This window comes from Puma concolor, unplaced genomic scaffold (assembly GCF_028749965.1).
Source record: "Puma concolor isolate L17-30 unplaced genomic scaffold, mPumCon1.1.hap2 unalloc_scaffold_8, whole genome shotgun sequence".
NCBI lineage: Eukaryota > Metazoa > Chordata > Mammalia > Carnivora > Felidae > Puma > Puma concolor.
In genome coordinates this window covers 801,608-823,291 of record NW_028240291.1, presented here as the reverse complement: position 1 = coordinate 823,291, position 21,684 = coordinate 801,608, and the positions used below count along the sequence as shown (strand labels likewise).

Below are 21,684 nucleotides of genomic sequence, written 5' to 3'. Positions count from 1 at the left end.
GGTTCTTGGGTTTGAGCCCCACATTGGGCTCTGTGCTGACAGTGTGGAGCCTGGTTGGGATTCTCTCTCTCTCTCTCTCTCCCTCTCTCTCTCTCTCTCTCTCTCTCTCTCCCTCCCTCTCTCTCCCTCTCTCTCCCTCTCTCTCCCTCTCCCTCCCTCTCCCTTTGTCCCTCCCTCGTTCTTTCTCTCTTTCTCTGCCCTTCTCCCTCCCCTGCTCACGCACGAACTCTCCCTCTCTCTCTCGAAAGTAAATAAACATTTAAAAACAACAACCACAACTAAAAAACAATCTAAATCGAGTGTGGGCTGCAGTTAATATTAATGTCCTCAGACTGGCTCATTAATTATAACAAATGTAGCACATTAATGTAAGTTGTTAATTGTAGGGGACACTGGGTGTTGGGTGTATTGGAACTCTTTTATTGTCATATTTTTTCTGTAAGTCTAAAACCATTCTAAATTTTTTTTAATGTGTGCTTATTTTTGAGAAAGAGAAACAGAGTGTGAGCCAGGAAGAGGTAGAGACAGGAGACACAGAATCTGAACCAGGCTCCAGGCTCCCAGTTGTCAGCACAGAGCCCGATGTGGGGCCCAAACCCACCAACTGTGAAATCATGACCTGAGCCAAAGTCGGCTGCTTAACCGACTGAGCCACCCCGGTACCCCTAAAACCATTCTAAAATGAAGTGTTTATGTAAAATTTTATTCTTGTTTTTTTAAGATTTTATTTTTGAGGGGTGCCTAGGTGGCTCAGTCGGTTGAGTGTCCGACTTTGGCTCAGGTCATGATCTCACAGTTCCTGAGTTCGAGCCCCGCATGGGACTCAACTGCTATCAGCGCAGAGCCTGCTGCGGATCCTCTCTCCCCCTCTCTCTCTGCCCCTCCCCTGCTCATGCACGCTCTCTCAAAAATAAATAAAACATTAAAAAAAAGATTTTATTTTTAAGTGATCTCTACCCCAACATGGAGCTCAAACTCACAATCCTGAGGTCAAGAGTCACAGTGTTCCCCTGACTGAGCCAGTCAAGCGCCCCCTAAAATGCTCTTCTTTTTGTTTGAATGTTTATTTTTGAGAGAGAGAGAAAGAGAGAGCATGAGTGGGGGAGGAGCAGAGAGAGAGGGAGACACAGAATCTGAAGCAGGCTCCAGGCTCCAATCTGTCAGCAGAGAGCCTGATGCGGGGCTCAAAGTCACAAACCATGAGATCATGACCTGAGCCAAAGTCTGCCACTTATCTGACTGAGCCACCCAGCCACCCCCAAAATGGTATTCGTATAATGCATTTTGAGTTACTCAGTTTGTAAATATTAGGAACGTACCTTTTGAACAGTGAGTGGGGTGAAATATCTAATCAGCCACCATCTTACTGGACGTGTATTACGTGGGTGGGTGTGCCCTGTGCACTGAGTGTTAAGGGTGTGGCCTGGGGCCAATTTTGCCTTGTCTTAGAAACAGGACCATGTACTTGGTAAATAATCAGTGGACATGAGAAGTCTAGAAAGAAGGTAAGCTTTGGGGTTGAAGACACAGGTTTAAATTCTCATTCTCATTGCATCAGGCCACCTCAGTTAATGACTTCATGTCCCTGGCCTACAGCAGCCTTCCTCGGAGACTTATTTAAATGCTTCCTGGATATAACATTAATGCATCAGCACAGTGCTGAAGATAAGTAGGTGTGGATAAAAGGAAAAAGTCACTCTTACGAATATAGCAGTAACATGGAAGGTACTGCAGAGTAGTATGTGTGACTCGGTTAAATGAGCAAGACTCAGAACTAACTGCCATGAATTTAGAAGAGGCTGATAGAAGCAGGTTGAAAAGAGAAAACCCATCTTGAAGTTAGGTAAGCACAGGACTCGGGAGGGCTGGGACTGTCCAGATGGGAGGGCGCTGTTAGGGCCTGTGGTGGGTGGGAGCATGCTTCCTGTACTGGGGCAGCACTGAGGTCTTGGGCTGCTTTAGGAAGGGAGGTGGAGGGCAGGGACTTTAAATATGGATCATTGTGAACTGATGAACTGGTAAGTCACGGTCAGCCAAGTCGCGGTCAGCCTGTGACTTCTTTGTCTTCTTCACTGAAGGCTTTGCACACAGTAAAACTTCCGGAAATACTTTATCAGTTGTTTGGTAGATTATGTTCCTAATGAGTGTGTAATAAACCCAAGAGTATAAAGAGAATGCAGATAGATATAAAATAGGCTTTTCAGTGGGGTTTTTTCTTTCATTGTTCTGTCTGATTTTATTACGGTTTTAGGGTCGAACAGTGTATCGCACATGCTATATGTGATTAGCATAGTTAAATAGACAAAGCTGCATAAAATACATTCACTGGGCTTTCCTGTGTTTCCTCCTTTTAAACGGTAAGGAGGAAGACACCCGAGCCTTTTGGTAGCTTTAAAAGGGCAAGTCTTTGGGGGTGGGGGTTCTAAGCATAGAAGCCTTGGGAATGTTCCCCCTGAGGTCAGGAGTTGTTGATGAAGTAACATGAAATACAAGGGAGCCTTGAGTCGGGGAGGTTAGAGTTGACAGAGCCTGCGTGAACTTGTCCATCACGAGGCAGCAGGCACAGACAGGCCAGCTGCTGTGAGCATGGCTTTGAGGCTCCTCTGTGCCGGAGGCAGCTAGACCCAGGGGCTGCGGCAGGGTGCGGCTGCCCCGTCCCTGGAGGGAGCACCCCGCCGTGTTCCCGCTGCTCCACCACGCGCAAGCAGCCAGCGGGGAGCCGGTAAGAGACTCCCGGATTTGTTCTTAGGCAGCTCGCCCGGGATGGGACCCGTCGCCTCACGCCTCTGCTGCTTCCATGTGTAGTTACGAGTGTCTCTTTTGTTCTCCTGTCTTTACGAGCAGGTTGTCAGCTCAGGCAGCACAGTGGGTGAGATCCGGGGAGGTCTGTAAATGTTTTCCTTGTTTATTGTGCTGCCTGGAAATGAAAAATGATGCAGGTTGGGGTGCAGATTCCAGCTCTGCACGCACGCACGCACGTACGTGTGCAGACACGCGCCTGTGCCGCTTCTGTGCTTCTGGATCCATGCAGACTTCGCAGCTTTCGGTTTGGCAGTTGGCTAAACGTGCTCTGAAATGAGAAGGCAGTGGCTTTCCGTACCGCATTCTGGGCTGCGAGCCATGGTGCCGGTGGGACCGGTAGCCTGGGATGTGGGAGCATCGCTCTGCGTGAGATCGGCGGAAGGCCGGCATGGTGTGAACAGCGTCTCGCCTTTGCTTTTTCTGTGCCAGTAGGAAATTAGCATTTTCATGACCGAGGCACTGACTGCGGATATTGAAAGGAAATGGTGAGTCGGCCACATGGAAATGGGGGGGGGGGGGGCGGGCAGCAAAATCAGGTGTGCACGTTTAGTCATGGAACAATGCTCTGTGGCTAGATTCACACGTAGACTGCTAATTGCAGTGAAAAACGCCTAAATGTAGAAAATGGAATCAGTGTGGTTCTGAGTATTGTGCAGGTCTTAGGTTTTGCTCCCCACCGTGATTGTGACAGCTCAGAGGCATGCCGTTTCTTCACAGGTTTTACTGTACATGTGCTCTGAGTCTTTACCTTCTATATTGTAAAAGAAAGATTTGTGAAATGCCTTCGCTATTAGCAGATGCTTTTGTGTCTGGAGGGAGGATGCCATTTTCAGAGAAATTGCTGCATATACGTGTGTGTGCGTATGCTCACACATGCATACACCGTTTGAGTCTGCATTTACTGACTCCCATGGGCAGGCGTTCTTTTAAAATGCATCTGTAGTGGCCATGCTATTGAGAAGTAAAAAGGAAAAGGAGTTTGAAGAAAGGTTTTCAGAAACCTATAAAATGGCCTGCCGCCTTACACACTGAAGTCTTACAGAATGAATGAATGAAACATGTCACGTAAAATATCTGAAAATTGGGTGCAGGTCAGATGAAGGGCTGGCATATTTCCCTTGCGAAGCAGAATCTTTGAGGGGTAGTCTATAAATATTTTTCATTATTATGTTGCAGAAAAGTATTCCACGGACAGTAGTAGGAGGTACATCTCCACATTTGCTTTTTGTCATGCATGGTGGAAGAAACATGGTCTCTCTTTCTCTCTCACATACATACACACTCAAGCTGACACACACCCCTTAAAAAATTTGCAGGGTATCCTCATAGATGCACGAACAGAACACACACAGAAGCGCTTTTTTAGAAAGTATTAGAAACGACCATACGTGTTGGTGTTAACCATACAGGTTGTATGAGGCATCTCTTGCCCAGCTGGAGTGACATGGCCCTGGGAAGCATGTGCTAACTGCCCCCTGTTTAACATGGACTGGCCGCTTCCCCCAAATCCACCTTTGAATTTCAGAGGTGTGCTGGGAAGCTGATATGTTATGTGGTTTTTAGAATGTGTTTGCTTTACTTTCACGGCCTTTAATTCTTTGCCTCTTATGTGCATTAAAATTAAAGAAGGTCAAGGTGGTAGAAACCAGGGCTGCTATTTTGTGTCCACCGGATCAACCCGTCTTTCCCTGGTTAGTGGACACTTGGGTTTTCCAGCTGGCTTTTCCTTAGATAATTAGGTCCTTTCTGGGCAGCTTCTAGACAGAGCTGGAGGTCTGACGAGATCCTACAGTTACTTAGTTTTTTGCCTTTAAAAAAACATTTGCAGAATCTCTTGTGTTAATTCTTAAAGTTCACAAGCATTTTCATACACACACACACACACACACACACACACACACACACACACACACACATATCTTGGGCCTGAGCACATTGCATACCATGTTCACTTTACAGTAAGCAAACTGGGGCTTAAGTGCTGGATTCACACAGCCCTTGCGTGCAGCGTGGCTGGTTTTTAATCTGTTGGGTTCCTGCGGATTCATGCCACCTCTGACGTTGAAAGGTCCTACAAGGAAGTAGGAGAGGAGATGGCGGTGCTCGTTGCCAAAGCTAGTCTCTTCTGACCTTTCGTGTCTCAAATCCAGGGTGCTGATAGTGCAGTGGGAAGGAATTCAGTGTGGACTCCCGAGGGGGCGTGTGGTACAAAGAATCCCTAACTAGGCTGAGAGACTGGGGACGTGTCTCCTGAGCTGCGCAGGTATAACTTGCAGGCTGCCTTTCTGACCCTCCGTTTCTTTGTCCATACGATAAGGAGTTTGGGGCGCCTGGGTGGCTCAGTCAGTTAAGCATCTGACTTCGCCTCAGGTCATGATCACAGTTCGTGAGTTCGAGCCCCGCGTCGGGCTCTGTGCTGACAGCTCAGGGCCTGGAGCTGCTTCGGATTCTGTGTCTCCCTCTCTCTCCACCCCTCCCCTTCCTCACACTCTGTCTCTCTCAAAAATAAATAAACATTAAAAATAAATAAAATCTTTAACACAAAATTGTTTTTTAAAGTGTAATAAGGGAGAAGACTAGTCCTCACAGGAACTTAAATGTATTATAAAGCAACAAGAATTCAAGTAGTGCAGCAGTGGTTCAAGAACAGACAAAAGTTAATTAATACAAGAGGAGAATCAGTAGCCCAAAAATGAGCTTATTTTTTAATTGAAGATTTAATAACACATGAAAAACAACAGAAGAGAAAAAATCATGTCACGGGGCGCCTGGGTGGCTCAGTTGGTTAAGTGGCCGACTTCGGCTCAGGTCATGATCTCGCAGTCCGTGAGTTTGAGCCCCGCGTCGGGCTCTGTGCTGACAGCTCGGAGCCTGGAGCCTGTTTCGGATTCTGTGTCGCCCTCTCTCTGACCCTCCCCTGTTCATGCTCTGTCTCTCCCTGTCTCAAAAATAAATAAAACGTTAAAAAAAATTAAAAAAAAAAAAAAAGAAAAAATCATGTCACATATGCTGTTGAAAAAAATAGATTAGGAAAAAAGTATATTCTTATTTTGTGCCATCTATCCAGTTAAATTTCATGTGGACTTAGGAGATTTTTTTTTTTAAGTTAACTATAATAAGGGGCGCGTGAGTAGCTCAGTCGGTTAAGCGTCCGACTTTGGCTCAGGTCATGATCTCACGGTTCGTGGGTTTGAGTCCCGCATCGGGCTCTGTGCCGACAGCTCGGGGCCTGGAGCCTGCTTCAGATTCTGTGGCTCCCTCTCTCTCTGCCCCTCCCCCGCTTGTACTCTGTCTGACATAATTCAATATGTAAACATTGAAAAAACAAAGACTGAGAAAGCTTTAAAATACTTATTAAAAAAAAAAAGAAGAAGGAAGGAAGGATAAAGCGTTTGGAATCACTGATTTCTGAGGTCCCTTGAGACCATACTAATTTTTCATTCGCAGGGACAGAAGCCAGGCACTGCAATCCCCCTTGAGGTCACACACCCAGCCCCCAGGTTGTATTGTCTTAGTGCCATCAACATTCATGGAAAAGAAGACCTATACATATAAGTCACACACACACACACACACACACACACACACACACACACACACACACACTAATGTCTTTGAGATCCATTTAAAATAAAACGAGCTCCTGTCTGCCAATGGTGTTCCTGCCTGCAGGCTTTGTTGATGGAATAGCAGTGCCCTTGACAGTCAAACCTGTCCGGTGTCCTGTGCTAATGCCTCATAAAGTCAGCTGCTAACAGATGAAGTGCTTTGGGGCATAACTTGCATAACATTTGTTATTTAATGACTCTTGCAAAGTCTAGCCAGTGGGCCTTTAAACATACTCAGAGGCCATTAAAGATGGAATAATTAGAAACTCTAGGAAGGTGTTTTAACATTTATATCCACGTGCATGCACGTATACGTATATATGTGTACAACATAGGCACACTCACATATTAGACATTTTATAGAGTAATAAAGTATATAAGGTAAGCTTTTATGTACAATTAATATATCTAAAGCCTATTGGGTAAATAACCCATTTCCAAATATGGTTCAGCTGAGTGACAATAATTAGACAATCCAGTGTATAGAATTTTGAGAATTTGGTGTCACATGCAATTGTGGTAAGAGACAGCTGACGCAAATGATTTTCTCTTAAATTATGGGGAGACTAGAGGCCGCCTGGGTGGCTCAGTCAGTTAAGCGTTCAACTCTGGGTTTCGGTTCAGGTCACGATCTCACGGTTCATGGATTTGATGCCCACATCAAGCTCTGCACTGATGGTACAGAGCCTGCCTGTGATTCTCTCTCTCCCTCTCTCTGTGCCCCTCCCCTGTTCGCGTTCTCTCTCTGTCTCTCTCAAATATAAATAAACATTAAAACAAAAAAGTAAAAATATAAGGAAGGTCTTTGGTCAGCACAGAGTCCTCTTCAGATCCTCTGTGCCCCTCCCCAACTCGTGTGTCCCTGCGTGTGTGCGCGCGCTCTCTCTCTCTCTCTCTCTCTCTCTCTCTCTCTCTCTAAAATAGATAAACATTTAAAAAAGAAAAATTTTAGGGGCACCTGGGTGGCTCAGTCAGTTGAGCGTCTGACTTCAGCTCAGGTCATGATCTCATACTCTCTGAGTTCAAGCCCTGTGTCGGGCCTTGTGCTAACAGCTCAGAGCCTGGAGCCTGCTTCAGATTCCGTGTCTCCATCTCTCTCTGCCCCACCCCACTTGCGCTGTCTATCTCTGTCTCTCAAAAATGAATAAACATTAAAAAAAATTTTTTAAGAAAAACTTTAAAAATATATAAGGAAGTTCTGTGTATGATGCGTGGCATTGTAAGATACAAATGTCCAGTAGAGGTCCTGTAGACTTTTAGGATTATTTCTACACTTTCACAGTTATATAGGTGAGGCTGCAGCAAACATCTTGTGAAATACTCATGTTCTGGCATGCTGATTTCCCTAGGATCAAATTCTAGATACGGAATTGCTAGGTAGGCTTTTGGGAAATACGCGCAAATTCCCTTCCATAAAGTGCGTGCTGTTTGTGCCCTACCACCTAGTAGCCTAGGGCAGTCCTGCTTTCTCAAAACTCTGGCCACATCAGACATTTATTTGTTCATTTATTTATTTTTATGCTTATTTATTTTTTGAGAGAGAACAGAGGAGGGGCAGGGAGAGAGGAGGACAGAGGATCTGAAGCAGGCTCTGCACTGACAGCAACGAGCCCAATGTGGGGCTCGAACTCACGAACCCTGAGATCATGAGCTGAGCTGAAGTTGGACACTCAACCAACTAAGCCACCCAGTGCCCCAACTATAAATTAAAAAAAAAAATTGTAATGTTTATTTTTAAATTTTTTTTTTGAACGTTTATTTATTTTGGGGACAGAGAGAGACAGAGCATGAACGGGGGAGGGGCAGAGAGAGAGGGAGACACAGAATCGGAAACAGGCTCCAGGCTCCGAGCCATCAGCCCAGAGCCCGACGCGGGGCTCGAACTCACGGACCGTGAGATCGTGACCTGGTTGAAGTCGGACGCTTAACCGACTGCGCCACCCAGGCGCCCCTGTAATGTTTATTTTTGAGAGAAAGAGAGACAGAGTGTGAGCAGGGGAGGGGCAGAGAGAAAGGGGGAGACACAAAATCTGAAGCAGGCTCCAAGGTCTGAGCTGTCAGCACAGAGCCCGACACGGGCCTTGAACCCACGAACCGTGAGTTCATGACCTGAGCTGAAGTCGAATGCTTAACTGACTGAGCCACCCAGGCACCCACATCAGACATTTTAAAAGTTCTGTAGGGGCGCCTGGGTGGCGCAGTCGGTTAAGCGTCCGATTTCAGCCAGGTCACGATCTCGCGCTCCGTGAGTTCGAGCCCCGCGTCAGGCTCTGGGCTGATGGCTCGGAGCCTGGAGCCTGTTTCCAATTCTGTGTCTCCCTCTCTCTCTGCCCCTCCCCCGTTCATGCTCTGTCTCTCTCTGTCCCAAAAATAAATAAAAACGTTGAAAAAAAAATTTAAAAAAAAAAAAAAAGTTCTGTGATTCGACAGGAAAAGAGCAATTTCATTTTTAACTTGCATTTGCCCAGTAACTAGCGAGGTTGAGTTTGTGCCTTGTCTAGCCATTTGTATTTTTTCTTTGGTTCATTACTGTTCATATCTTGTGTTCACTTTCCTGTTGGGGGTGGGACCTCTCTCTTCATGATCATTGTTATTTAGGTTGCAGATAGATCCCTGAAGTGCGTTGTGTGCTTTTCAAACATTTAGGGTTGGTTATGCTTAGTTTTGTCCTTTTCTGTGTATAAGTATTTAATAATCATGCCATTGCCCCTGCCTGGCGGTTTTGCACAGTCCATTTCTATCCTGCTGGCTCCTGGCCCCTGGCAGTTGTGTACTGGCCTTTGCATTAGTGACGTCACAAGCATAACCATCTGGGGGCTCTGGGCCTGTGACCTTCCTATGAGCTGTAGACTGCCACCTGAAACATTCTACAGAGTTTTTGCAAAGAAGATAAAACTGGTCAGGAAGAGAAGAACATAGGGGTTTCAGAGGAGTGTCTCACGTGATGTTGTAGACAGAGAGAAGGAGTCACAGATGAATATCTACACCCTAGCTCAGGTTATCAGTAAGGCACTTAGGCTCTGGGGCTGCAGTGTCCTCACAGGCCAGGCAGAAGTACTGGATTTTCTCAGTTATGTTTGCCCTCTGCCAATGGATGTTAGGGTTAGGGCTGTGTGTGCTGAAGAATCGAGAAGTGCCCGCCTACCCAGTACCCCAGCACCTCCGGCCACCTGCTCTGGTTGACCAGAGCCCATCTGAGGCACATCTGTCAGACTCCCATACCTGCCAGGGTCTGCTCACTTGAGCACTTTTCCATGCCTGTGCCTTTCTCCTTTTCGTTCTCCCTCATCAGGATGTTTTTCTGTTCATTACAATGTTCCTGTTGTGTGTTTTGCTGTGGCCCACCGCCCCAAAAGCATTTGATTGCTCAGGGTGTAAGTGCGTCCAAGTAAAATACATAGAAGCCATTTAACTATAGATACAAACACACTGGAAAGAGTAAAGGGCTACTCAGTCCCCAGTTAATATTTTTATTATGGTCATCGCTTTGTTGAAAAATTGAGTGGCTTCAGATTGTGTTTAATGGGCAAGGAAACCTAACTGCTTCTGTGAGTGGCATTGGTTTCTATAGCATTCATGCAACGTGATGTGAAATTGCAAGGACTGAGTCAGGACACGGCTGCGCAGTAGAGCTGACGCCGTCCGCCTCTCATTTAAGACCAGGTCAGGGTGTGGAATCTTCTCCCAGGCCTCACTGCTCCAGCATACTGGGTATACGTGTGTGTGTGTGTGTGTGTGTGTGTGTGTGTGTGTGTGTGTGTGTGTGTGTGTGTGTGTGTGCCCCTATGTTTTAATTAGTATTCGATCAGAACCACGGGCTCTGTGGACAGGTCTTTGGGTGGCATCGGTATGTTTCTGGTTACTGATCTGTATTTATGTGGTGAGGTGCCAGGAAGCCTGCAAAATGGAATCAGGTACAGAGAGAATCTCCCTTGAAGGATCTTCTCTTTGTCAGGGAAGATAATAACATAACAGATTACCGTAGACTAGGTGCTTAAACAACAGACATTTACTTTTCACCAGTTCCAGAGGCTGGAAATCCAAGATTGAAGTGCAGCTGACTTGGTTCCTGGTGAGACCCGTTGCCTGGTTTGCAGACAGCTCTGTTCTTGCCATGTCCTTACGTGGTGGAGGGCAGAGAGAGGGGCCACAAGCGCTTTCCTGTGTCTCTCTCTCTCTTTTTTTTTCTTTTTAGAGAGAGAAAGAGAGCGCACATAAGTGAGGGGGAGACAGAGGATCAGAAGCAGGCTCCGTACTGACATCAGCGAGCCCGATGCAAGACTCAAACTCATGAACCTTGAGATCATGACCTGAGCCGAAGTCAGACAGTCAGCCAACTGAACCACCCAGGTGCCCCTCGTGTCTCTTTTACAAGGGCACTGTCCCACTGCTGAGGGCTCCATCTTTATGCCCTAATAACCTCCCCCACGTCCCACCCCCTAACACTACCCCCTGGGTGAGAGGGAGTTAGAATTTAACATATGAATTTTGGAGGGTTACAGAAATAAATACTGTGATGTCAGGTAGTCAGAAGGCCCAAGAAAATCAGCCTGCCGGCCTTGGCTTCCTCTCCTCCCTTACTCCCTCCCTCCTTTCTTCCTGTTACCTCACTGAGTCTTTGCTGAAGCCTGCCTTGTGCCAGGGCACTGCGTTAGGCCTACAGACAGAAGTGGGTGTTATCACCGTATCCAGGAGAAGTGATATTCACCGAAAATAATACAGATAAATTGAGTATAGTTTGGGGACAAACAGGTAAAGATTAAATCCTTATGGGGGTTCAACAGAAGAAAGGCTTGTTTGTCAACAGGTCCTGGAAATGGGGGCACCTGGATGGCTCCTCAGTTGGGCATATGACTTCAGCTCAGGTCATGATCTTGCAGTTCGTGAGTTTGAGCCCCGCATCAGGCTCTATGCTGACTGCTCAGAGCCTGGAGCCTGCTTCAGATTCTGTGTCTCCCTCTCTGCCCCTCCCTTGCTTACGTTCTGTCTGTCTGTCTCTCTCAAAACAAAACAAAACAAAAACAAAAACAGGTCCTGGAAACGCTTCATGGAAAAGGTTGGATATTAAAGAAAATGGGAATGGTGTCTATGGGGCGTATTCTGAAGAGTGTGGATCAAAGCGGAGATATGGAAACCACGAGGCATAAATGGCAGGGGAGGGCCTTTGGCCAAAATGTATGTTGCAGGAACATGCATCCCTGGGATGGGAGGTTTGGTTAAATGTATAGAGTTGTGTATTCACCACCACAATCAAGTCAAAATACAACTGCACTGCCCCAGAAAGTTCCCTCTTGCTCTAAGGCACTTACTGCAGCCCTGACTGAAAACCCCGTAAGGTAGTGTGTCTGTCTGCAAGGACAGCCAACTTTAGGCAGACGTAGAAGATTAAAATTCCTTAAAACTACAAGTCAGGGGCGCCTGGGTAGCTCAGTCAGTTAAATATCTGACTCCTGATTTCAGCTCAGGTCATGATCTCATGGTTCATGGGTTCAAGCCCTGCATCAGGCTCTGTGCTGACGGCGTGGAGCCTGCTTGGGATTCCTTCTCTTCCCCTCTCTGTCTGTCCCTCCCCCATTTATGCTCGCTCTCTCTCTCTCTCTCTCTCTCTCTCAAAATAAATTAACATTTGGGGGAAAAAAAAAAACACCTACAAATCAAACCCTACTGAAATGATTGGGAAATGCCCATTTCAACAAATTTGAGAGTGAATCTATTCACGACTCGCTTGAAATTTATGGTGTGTAAACAATACCTTGATAAGATTGTGGTGTGGTCATGGGATCGAGCTCTGAGTCGGACTCTGCAATGAACTTGGAGCCTGCTTAAGATTCTCTCTCTCTCTCTCTCTCTCTCTCTCTCTCTCTCTCTCTCTCTTTCTGTCTCTCTCTCTCTCCCCCTCCTTCCTTCTCTTTCTCTCTCTCTCTCCCTCCCTCCCTTTGCCCCTCCCCCTCTTGCATGCATGTGTGTGTTCTCTGTCTCTCTCTCTCCCAAAATAAAAATAAAAGATAAAATTGTGGTGGGGTGTGGGGAGGAATAGAGGCGGAGATGTTCTATAATGTCAAGACCTCCCAGATCCATAGCTAGATTTCTAGGAATACAAACACGTGTTTTTAAAAACTTAAGTGGCTCAGGAGAAAAGCGTGTGCATGTAGGGCACAAGATGTAGGGTAAACCCAAATTCATGTATCACTTGTTCCCTGTGCCCTAATGTTTGCAGCTTTTAAGTTTTTATCAAGAACAGATCATACCTAATAAAAACTTACGCAGCCTAGATGTTCCCAAAACTATTATTGAGGTAAATGAAGTGTCTGCCGTAATACGATACTAACCTGATTTTTCCTTCTGACTGCTTCTAATGATTTGCAGCGACAGGTTGCAACATTCACCATGGTTCGTCCCAGGATGTTCACAAGAGACCATTGCTTCCACTAATAGCTAAAAAGGAGGCATTGCAGTTATAAAATCATAGCTTTAGAGGAACTCAGCAGGCCCTCCTCTCTCTAAGGTCTCTCCTCTTTTCTCCCTTGGCATTCGCTTCATAGTACTTATCAAAAGGAGTTAAAATTGTTTAGAAATTACTATCTGCCTTGCCTTTTAGAGCAGGGTTTGACAAACTACAGGCCAAGGCCCAAATCCCCTGGGCCCAGGGTTTGAGAAGCCTTTCTTGGTGGAGGATGAAACATCAAGGCTTTTTCCCTCCAAGGCTGGTACCAAGGGGTACTTAATCTCACTGTGTCTTCAGAGGATGATCATCTGGTTTCGAAGGGACATGCCAAGCCAAGGATTAAAGCTTCAGGCGTAGTTTGTAATACTCAGATCAAGTGGTTAGAACAAGCAGGCTCCACGCCGTCAGCACAGAGCCTGATGCAGGGCTTGAACCCATCCTCATTGGTTCAATCAAAACAAAACAATTCATCAATTTTCAGGGGTGCCTGGGTGGCTGAGTAGGTTAGGTGTTTGTCTGACTTTGACTCAGATCATCAGATCATGATCTCACGGTTCATGAGTTCGAGCCCCATGTCGGGCTGTCTGCTGTCAGCATAGAGCCTGCTTCAGATCCTCTGTCCCCCTCTCTGTGCTCCCCCCGCTCATGCGCCCTCTCGCGCTCTCTCTCTCTCTCAAAAATAAATGAAATAAGCACATTAAAACAAACAAAAATTTCCAAGTGTCACATCTTGGAACCAGGAACAAGTGTCTCTCTAGCCACAGAAATGAAAGAGGCCTGGAATAGATTCAAAACACGTGTTCTGAACACAGAGTTGGATGCTTGAGGGGCGGTCACAGACTACAGTCTCTAAATCTAAGTATTTTCTGTGATTGGACACTAGTCCTTCAAGAAATCTGTGCTTGTACGTTCTGATTTGGATCCTCTGTGTGTGTGGAATCTCTCTATTAATCTGTTCTCCTCCACTTAACTACAAACGACTTACCAGTCCCTCTCAATTCAGCTTCATTCCTATTTACCACCCAAATTCCTGCAAGCAAAAAACAAAACCCAAAGGGAGCAAGTCTTCTTATCCATCTGTTAAGATAATGAAGAAGTAACATTCATCTGATTTTCTAAAGTGATTGCTTTCCCTGTGTGGCATTAGAATCACAGAAGAGAGAGCCTCTTTGGGTCTGACGCAGAGGGAATAACTTTAGTGGAGACGTTGCAGTAAAGAGATGACTGGATTGAAAACGATTTCAGCGCCCCTCCCCTCCCAGAAGGTGATTCTGCGAGACACGGAATTGGGACAGGACTCATGGAAACCGCTCTCTCCCTCATCACTAGTGTACCTGTCCACGCATTTGGTAGACGTTGTTTGCATACTCGGAAACTGGGCTACGACAGCCAGACAGCCTTTAGCCTCCAGGGGCTCACCATCTGGGAAATCCTGTGGTAGTCTGGCATTTCCAAGGAAAGAGTGGGTGGTGCCATTATCCCTGGGTGTTCATGCTGTTGGAGACATTTCTAGTCGTTTCCGTCCGTTCATCAGTGAATCGGTTGATTGCCTCTTTCACTTCCATGCCTTGCCCATCATCGTCACCTTCTCCCACCTTGTTTGGCTCTGAGGGGGTGCTGTGTAGACAGAAGACCTTCCTGCGTGTGCTTCACTGCGGCCATGTGTGTGTGCTGGGAGTTCCCTGGGGAACACAAAGATCAGCGGAGACACCAGGGACTCGTTCCGGAGACTTGTACTTGTGGCGTGAGCGTCCCTTGTCTCTCCAGCCACCTGGCTGGTCTGAATGTCCGGTGGCAGTGTTGTTCTTGAGACAGCCTGCCTGGTGGTGTTCCATGCAAATACAGCGAGAGAAGCTGTGATTTCCAATAAACGGTTCCAGCCTTCGCAAAATCGCCGTCCTCCATACCCACAGGCAATGGATGTGTGCCGCCTAAAACTGTATGTTGACCTCCACCGCTTCTGGGAAGCCTGTCTCTGCCTGGAAGGCAGCACTTCTGAGTCCTACCCGGTTGGCCTGTGGAGTCATTTTGTCCCGTGCAGACCTGGCTTTGCCACATACACTCGCAAGTACTGCTCTTGAACCATCTCCAGTATGCCAGCCACCCTGGCTGACGTCAGCGGCGGGCTGGCTTTGTGAACGGTAGGAGTTAGCATTTTTCGTAATATTGAAATGAAAGGAGGAAACACCCGAGTGTTGTCTGTCTCTCCCCGTCGTTCACTTGGGCAGTTCCATCCCACGGGATTGTGGCGGTACCCGTAAGCGCCCCGGAGCAGCTGCCACGGGGATGCCCTTCCCCAGGTGGAGGCCTGGGCAGCCCTGCCTGGCTGTGCCGCGCTGTGGCGCGGCGTGGCGTGGGCAGGGGGGTACGCGGTGCTGCCACGGAGACCTGCGTTCGGGTCTGCTCCGCCACACGGGGCACTCTCCCATTGGGGGCTCTGCGCAGCGTGTGGCTGGTGGGGGCCGCCACGTGGATCCCGCCGCGCGGGGGGCTCTGCCGCCTCTGCCTCGCGTGGCGCCCCCCCCACCCCCCGCGGTATCCCATGGTGAGGAAATGAGGCTTGGTGACACACTGTCGCTTGCCGATGTCACACAGCTGGTAAATGGTGCTGTGATGGGAAGCGTCTGCCTAGTGAAACCCCAAATGAAACGTGGGCCAGAGCCTCACCGTGGCCTCACACACTAAAGTGCATCAGGAGGAAGAGCCGTGAGCAAGAAATGAGTGTTCGAGTCAGAAGTGACCGTGTGTCCCTCTCCTCTCATTGTCCCTCTAAGTACTTAGGAAAGGAGGACCCTGTGGTACGCGTTACGTAAGTCATCCGAGAGCTAGAAATGTTTCTCTTTTCCTTGATGGAGACAATGGTTAACCCAACTTGCAAAGCAGTGCTGAATTAATTAGTGATTCCAGAGCAGTCTAAAAATGTTCAGTTATGATGGGAATGTTCACCTGCAGTTATTTCTCTGAGAACCTGACTGGCTGTGTCTCAGAAAATGCAGCCTCTCAGGGCGCCTGGGTGACTCAGTCCGTGAAGCATCCGACTCTTGACTTGGGCTCAGGTCATGATCTCACAGTTTGTGAGTTCGAGCCCTGCGTCAGGCACCGAGCTGACAGTGTGAAGCCTCCTTGGGATTCTCTGTCCCTCTCTCTGTCCCTCCCCAGCTTGCTCTCTTTCTCTCTTTCTCTTTTCTCTTTCTCTCTCTCTCTCTCAAAGTAAATAAGTAAACTTAAAAAAAAAAAAAAGAAATGGGGTACCTGGGTGGCTCATTCGGTTAAGCGTCCGACTTCGGCCCATGTCATGATCTCACAGTTTGTGAGTTCGAGCCCCACATCCGGCTCTGCGCTGACAGTTCAGAGCCTGGAGCCTGCTTTGGATTCTCTGTCTCCCTCTCTGCCCCTCCCCCACTTGTTCTCTCTCTCTCTCTCTCTCTCTCTCTCTCTCTCTCTCTCTCTCTCCCTCTCTCCCTCCCTCCCTCCCTCCCTCAAGAATAAAAAATAAACATAAAAGAAAGGGGAGGGAGGAAGGGAGGAAGGAAAGCAACACAGCCTTGCTCCTTACCATTGTGCACAGTGACTGATAGCAGCAGATGCATTTGTACGTTGATGTTTGGGTGACCGTGTGCCATGGTGCATGCGATATTTGCTTGTGAGGCTTCAAGAAGATAGCCTGGTCTCCTGCCCTCCGTGGAGGCGCTTATAGCCCAGTGAGGTGAGTGGAGACTGTGAACCACGCAAGCATTGGAGAGTGAGACCAGTCCTGGGCTACGGGTGACCAGGAGCAGAGGGCCTGTGTGAGACGGAGCAGAAACCTGTGGCTCAGAGAGAGGAACCCAGGGCCACAACAGGGCTCATCACTAGCAGAAAGAACCTGGAAATAAAACCGCCACCTCTCGGATCTGGAAAGCACAGTTAGACATGGGGCTGACCGGCCGCATCCCCAAATCAACAATGTAGATTTGAATAATACCAGTGTTGATGGGATTCCCTGGGCATTTGGTGTGTGTGTATGTATGTGTCTGTATATAGTCTTTCTCCTTTTGGACTTCTGGTCATTTCTGCCCCTATCACAGGGTGTCTGGGGTCCTGAGCAGCATTTATGTGGCCTTGGGGTGGGGCAGGGGGGGGGGTTCCTCTTCAGATGAGGTTTGTTTTCCTTCGTTGCCCTGCCTCGGACCTTTCATGGCAGCAGGCAGAGGAGAAAACAGCCAGGCGCTGGGGGGAGAGAGAATCCCAAGCAGACTGCATGCTATCAGTGCTGGGCCGGACTTGGGTCTCAAACCCACGACCATGAGATCATGAACTCAGCTGAAATCAAGAGTCAGATGCTGACTTGACTAAGCTACCCCGGCACCCGTCAGCTTTTATTTTAAAGTCTATTTATTTATTTTAGGAGAGAGAGAGCGCACACCAGCAGGGGAGGGGCAGAGAGAAAATCCAGATGAGGTTTGTTTTGCTTTGCTGCCCTGTCTCAGACCCAGGTGCTGGGCTCCCGCCTGCCCAGAGGTTGCAGGTGTCCTGGGAGCCTCCTCCTGGAGCAGCCTTCTCCTTGATAACGTGTCATTAGCATGTTCTGCATGACAGTGAGTGACCTGAGCTGCATATCAATTGCTGGGACTCTGGAATGCAGCTGCCTTTTAAGGGTTCCTTTGTATGGCTTGACTCGCTGTTCCAGGCATTCCTCGGAGCTAAATGGTTAGGTGCCTTTGCTGGCAAATCCTTAAGACTTCTTATTTTCTTACTCTGTCTGTGGATCTTTCTATCACCATTAACTTTATCCTTGAAAATTTAAAAAAATTTTTTTAAATGTTTATTTTTGAGAGAGACAGAGAATGCGAGTGGGTTAGGGGCAGAGAGAGAGAGGGAGACAGAATCGGGAGACACAGGCTCCGGGTTCTGAGCTGTCAGCATAGAGCCCAATGCAGGCTCAAACTCATGAGCCATGAGATCATGACATGAGCTGAAGTTGGACACTCAGCCAACTGAGCCACCCAGGAGCCCCTATCCTTGAAAAATTTTTCAACATTTAAAAAGGAAGGGCTCCGAGGTGCCTTGGTGGCTCAGTCAGTTAAGCGTCTGATTTCAGCTGAAATCATGATCTCATGGTTTGTGAGTTGGAGCCCCGCGTCCGGGTCTGTGCTGACCTCAGAGCCTGGAACCTGCTTCGGATTCTGTGTCTCCCTCCCTCTCTGCCCCTCCCCTGCTCACTCTCTGTCTCTCAAAAATAAACATCTAAAAAAATTTTTTTTATTAAAAAGTTATTTTGAAAATTTCTAGTTTCTCTTAGTGTGTACCTAGTATGTATTTTTTTCTTAAATATCTAACTTTCTGAAGCTGGGTTAATATTTTAAACTCTTCTGCTTGGCTGTTTTGTCACCGTGCATCTTCGAAGCCGAGGCCGTGTCTTCAGCGTCTTGAAAGCAGAGACCACACCTGCCCTCTCCCAGGGCCCCTGTGGGACTTGAGCTCTTCCGACCTCTCCCAGATGTGGACGGCTTCCAGCTTCTAGGTGCGGCCGGGTCCAGCCGTGTGTGGCTGTGCTCACGGCAGCACAAGGTGGGGAGCTGCCCCCAGCTGGCTGATGACAGGAAGGGGAGGGACGTGGGCACGGTCAGGGTTCTACTCCAGAGCATCCGCTGAAGCTGGAGGGGCCCTTTCCCCGAGGGACACGGTCAGAGGGACACGCACCGGGCACTGGACTTTGTCGTGCAGCAGCCTGGCTGGGGTTGGGGCATCCATAATACCCAGGCCGGGCATCACATCCCAGGAGGCAGGCTCACTCCTGGGCCCCAAGGGGGTCATGGAATGAGGGGGAAAGCCTTACTTAGCTTGTTAGAAGGGGACGTCACTTACAGGCACCGGTGCTCTGTCTTCTGGTTCCCCCCGTGCTGCCCTCGTTAGAGTTTGCTTTAACACCTCTGAGGTGATCTCCTCAATGCCAAATTGCTCTTCCCTGAATGGGACGGTCCTTCAGAGGCTCCTTTTATTTACTGTGTCAGGTTGGAAGGAACTGTGCGGAAAAAGGCATGGCAGGCTGCTCTGTCACAGAGTTGATAGTGCTTAGCCCGTGAGTGAGCGCTGCTTGCAGCGCAGAGAAACGTGCTTGGAGCGTGTGCCTCCGTCCGGGTTTTGCGGAGACCTTCCTGCGTGTGCATCTGTGCGTACTGAGCACACGCGTATGCGCATCGAATGTGGAGGTAGAGCTGGGAACGGGTAGCAGTGTGGAACGATCAGTGAGCCACTGCAGCGCCCAAAGTCTTTGTTTTTGTCTCTTGTTTTAAATTTTATTTGAGAGAGAGAGAGAGAGCGCATGAGTGGGGGAGGGGACAGAGGGAGAGAGAGCGAGAGAGCGAGAGAGAGAGAGAGAGAGAGAGAGACTCTTAAGCAGACTCCACACTCAGCACAGAGCCCAACGTGGGGCTCGATCCTTTGACCCTGGGATCACGACCTGAGCCAAAATCGAGGGATCAAGGGTGGGACGGTCAACCAACTGAGCCACCCAGGTGCCCCATGTTTTTGTCCTTTTTAATAATATACGACCGATTGGGGTGCATGGGTGGCTCCATCGGTTAAGCGTCCAACTCTTCCTTTTGATTCGGGTCATGATCTCACGGCTTTGTGAGTTCAAGCCCCACATCACACTCCACGCAGGCAGCATGGAGCCTGCTGGGGATTCTCTCTGTCTACCTCTCTCTCTACCCCTTCCCTACTCACGCTGCCTCTGTCTCTCTCAAAATAAATAAAACTTTTTAAAACTTTAGGAAAAAAATAATATACTACTGATTTTAAAGGCTTTATTCATAAATTGATTTGAGGCTCATGTTAGAAAGCTCTATGCCTTTTTGTAAATGGCAATTTTCCTAAATACTGTTACATCAAGAAATAAATATTTCTAAATATAGCCATATGAGGTTTTTCACCAGTGTTGTTTTTAAAAATGTGTAAAGGGGACTCCTGGGTAGCTCAGTCCGTTAAGCATCTGACTTGGGCTCAGGTCGTGATCTCGTGGTTCCCGAGTTGAAGCCCCACGTCAGGCTCTGTGCTGACAGCTCAGAGCCTGGAGCCTGCTTTGGATTCTCTCTCTCTGTCTCTCTCTCTCTCTCTCTCTCTCTCTCTGCCCCTCCCCAACACGCTCTCTGTCTCTGTCTCTCTCTGTCTCTCTCTCTCTCTCTCTCTCTCTCAAAAGTAAATAAACATTGAAAAAAATTTTTAAGAGGTCTGAACCTTTATAAATAACTAAAGTGTGAATTTTCTTGCCCCACAATGCAACTTGTGTGTGCAAGTACATGTTTGTACCTTAAGTGTGTGCGTGTCATTTTAATATTTCCCGTCCTGTTACGTGAGGTAGCAACATGCAGCCTCCTGTGTGTGCTTGGACTGGATACCTCGCGTCACGAACGGCGGGGACAGGTGTGGGAAAACGTATCTGGCTTTCATTCCCGAAAATGAGTTAAGAAGGTCATCGATATCTGGATCTAGTCCCGTTTGGAGAGATGCGGCTTGGCATCGTGCGCTCACTTGTACGCTTTCTCCCTGTAGACAAGCAGATGTCCGACGGCCGGCAAGCGGTGCGGCAGGACAGCAGGACTCCCGGACGCCGGCCCAGCTCGGTCAGCCGTCTCCCGCCTGGGGGGCTCCGGAGGTGCCCCCGGAGGCCCGCGGCCGAGCGGGGACCCTCCCTCGAGACTACAGATCCTCGGAGGGCGCGCCCTCGGCCCCGCACACCCGCGGGCAGGAGCCCAGGCCCTTGAGCGCCGCGCCCGTCCCCAAGCAGCCAGCCCCGCGGAGGCCGCCACCGCCACCGCCGCCCAAGCGTGAGCCCGGGCAGTTGGGGGGCCTGGCCGGCGGCACCCCCAGCGGGCCCCTGCCGTCCCCCGAGGCCACGGACGCGTGCGCCCCCCGCCCGGCCCTCGGCCAAAGGCCCGAAGACGGCGAGCGCGCGGGGCGGCATGTAGACGGGCACCCGGCCGGGCCTGAGAGCCAAGCCCCGCTCCTTCCTCGCTGCGGGCCCCGCGCCCGGCCGCCATGGAGACTTCTCGCTCCCCTTCGCCCCAGTTCGCCCCGCAGAAGCTCACGGACAGACCTCCCCTGCTGGTCCAGGACGAGAGTTCCACCAGGTACAGCCCTGGCCCCACGCCTGCCCTTCCCTGGGCTCCCGCGGGAGGTTTCCCGGGCGTCTTTCCTGGGCGGTGTGGGGGCGGTGTCTGGACCCCATGGGGGACAACCCACAGCTCCAGGGGTCAGGTGGATTTTTAACTTGGGGTCGGGGCGGGGGTGCCCTGTTCTCCAGGAGCAAAGGGGATGTGCCACAGGTGCGGACTGTCCTCTGTCCCCGTGGTCCAGGCCCAGCAGTGGTGTGTGCCTTCCCTCCGGGCATCTGCCCGTGAGGGCTGTGCTTTCCCTGAGCACTTGTGTGGTTGGAGAGTCCCGTGTGCAGTAAGCCTGACGCCTTCAGGAGACTTCGGTGTTTTTCATAATGTCCAGTATTTCCACACGTTTTGTAGGTTTATGTTTCTATTTTTGAGAGAGAGTGTGAGCAGAGGAGGGGCAGAGACAGAGACAGGGGGAGATAGAATCGCAAGCAGGCTCCACGCTGTCACCACAGAGCCCCAGCCAGGACTCATGCGGGGCTCATGCGGGGCTCACGCAGGGCCTCACACGGTCAAACTGTGAGATCAGACCTGAGCCCAAATCAAGAGTTGGACGCTTCACCGACTGAGCCACCCAGGTGCCCCAACACATTTTCTTTCTGTGTCATAAGTGAAAAGCAAAGCTGGTATACACATGTTATGAAGGCAGAGGAAAAACCTGTTCAACTCCATGGCGCTGCTGTTA

At 49.1% G+C, this 21,684-nt stretch overlaps 1 protein-coding gene across 4 annotated transcripts in view; it reads left to right on the top strand.

Moving 5' to 3' along the window:
• LOC112871670 (protein Shroom2) overlaps positions 1 to 21,684 on the top strand; it is a 66,090-nt gene that overhangs the window by 26,933 nt on the left and 17,473 nt on the right. For 2 of the 4 annotated variants that reach the window (XM_086696747.1, XM_086696748.1), the window contains one exon: positions 20,389 to 20,966. In XM_086696747.1, coding sequence (XP_086552873.1) covers positions 20,875 to 20,966 — 92 coding nt within the window. In that variant the 5' untranslated portion in view covers positions 20,389 to 20,874. Of the gene's footprint in view, positions 1 to 2,848; positions 3,288 to 20,388; positions 20,967 to 21,684 lie in introns of those variants that run through there. The other 2 variants (XM_086696749.1, XM_025934705.2) reach the window with 2 other exon arrangements.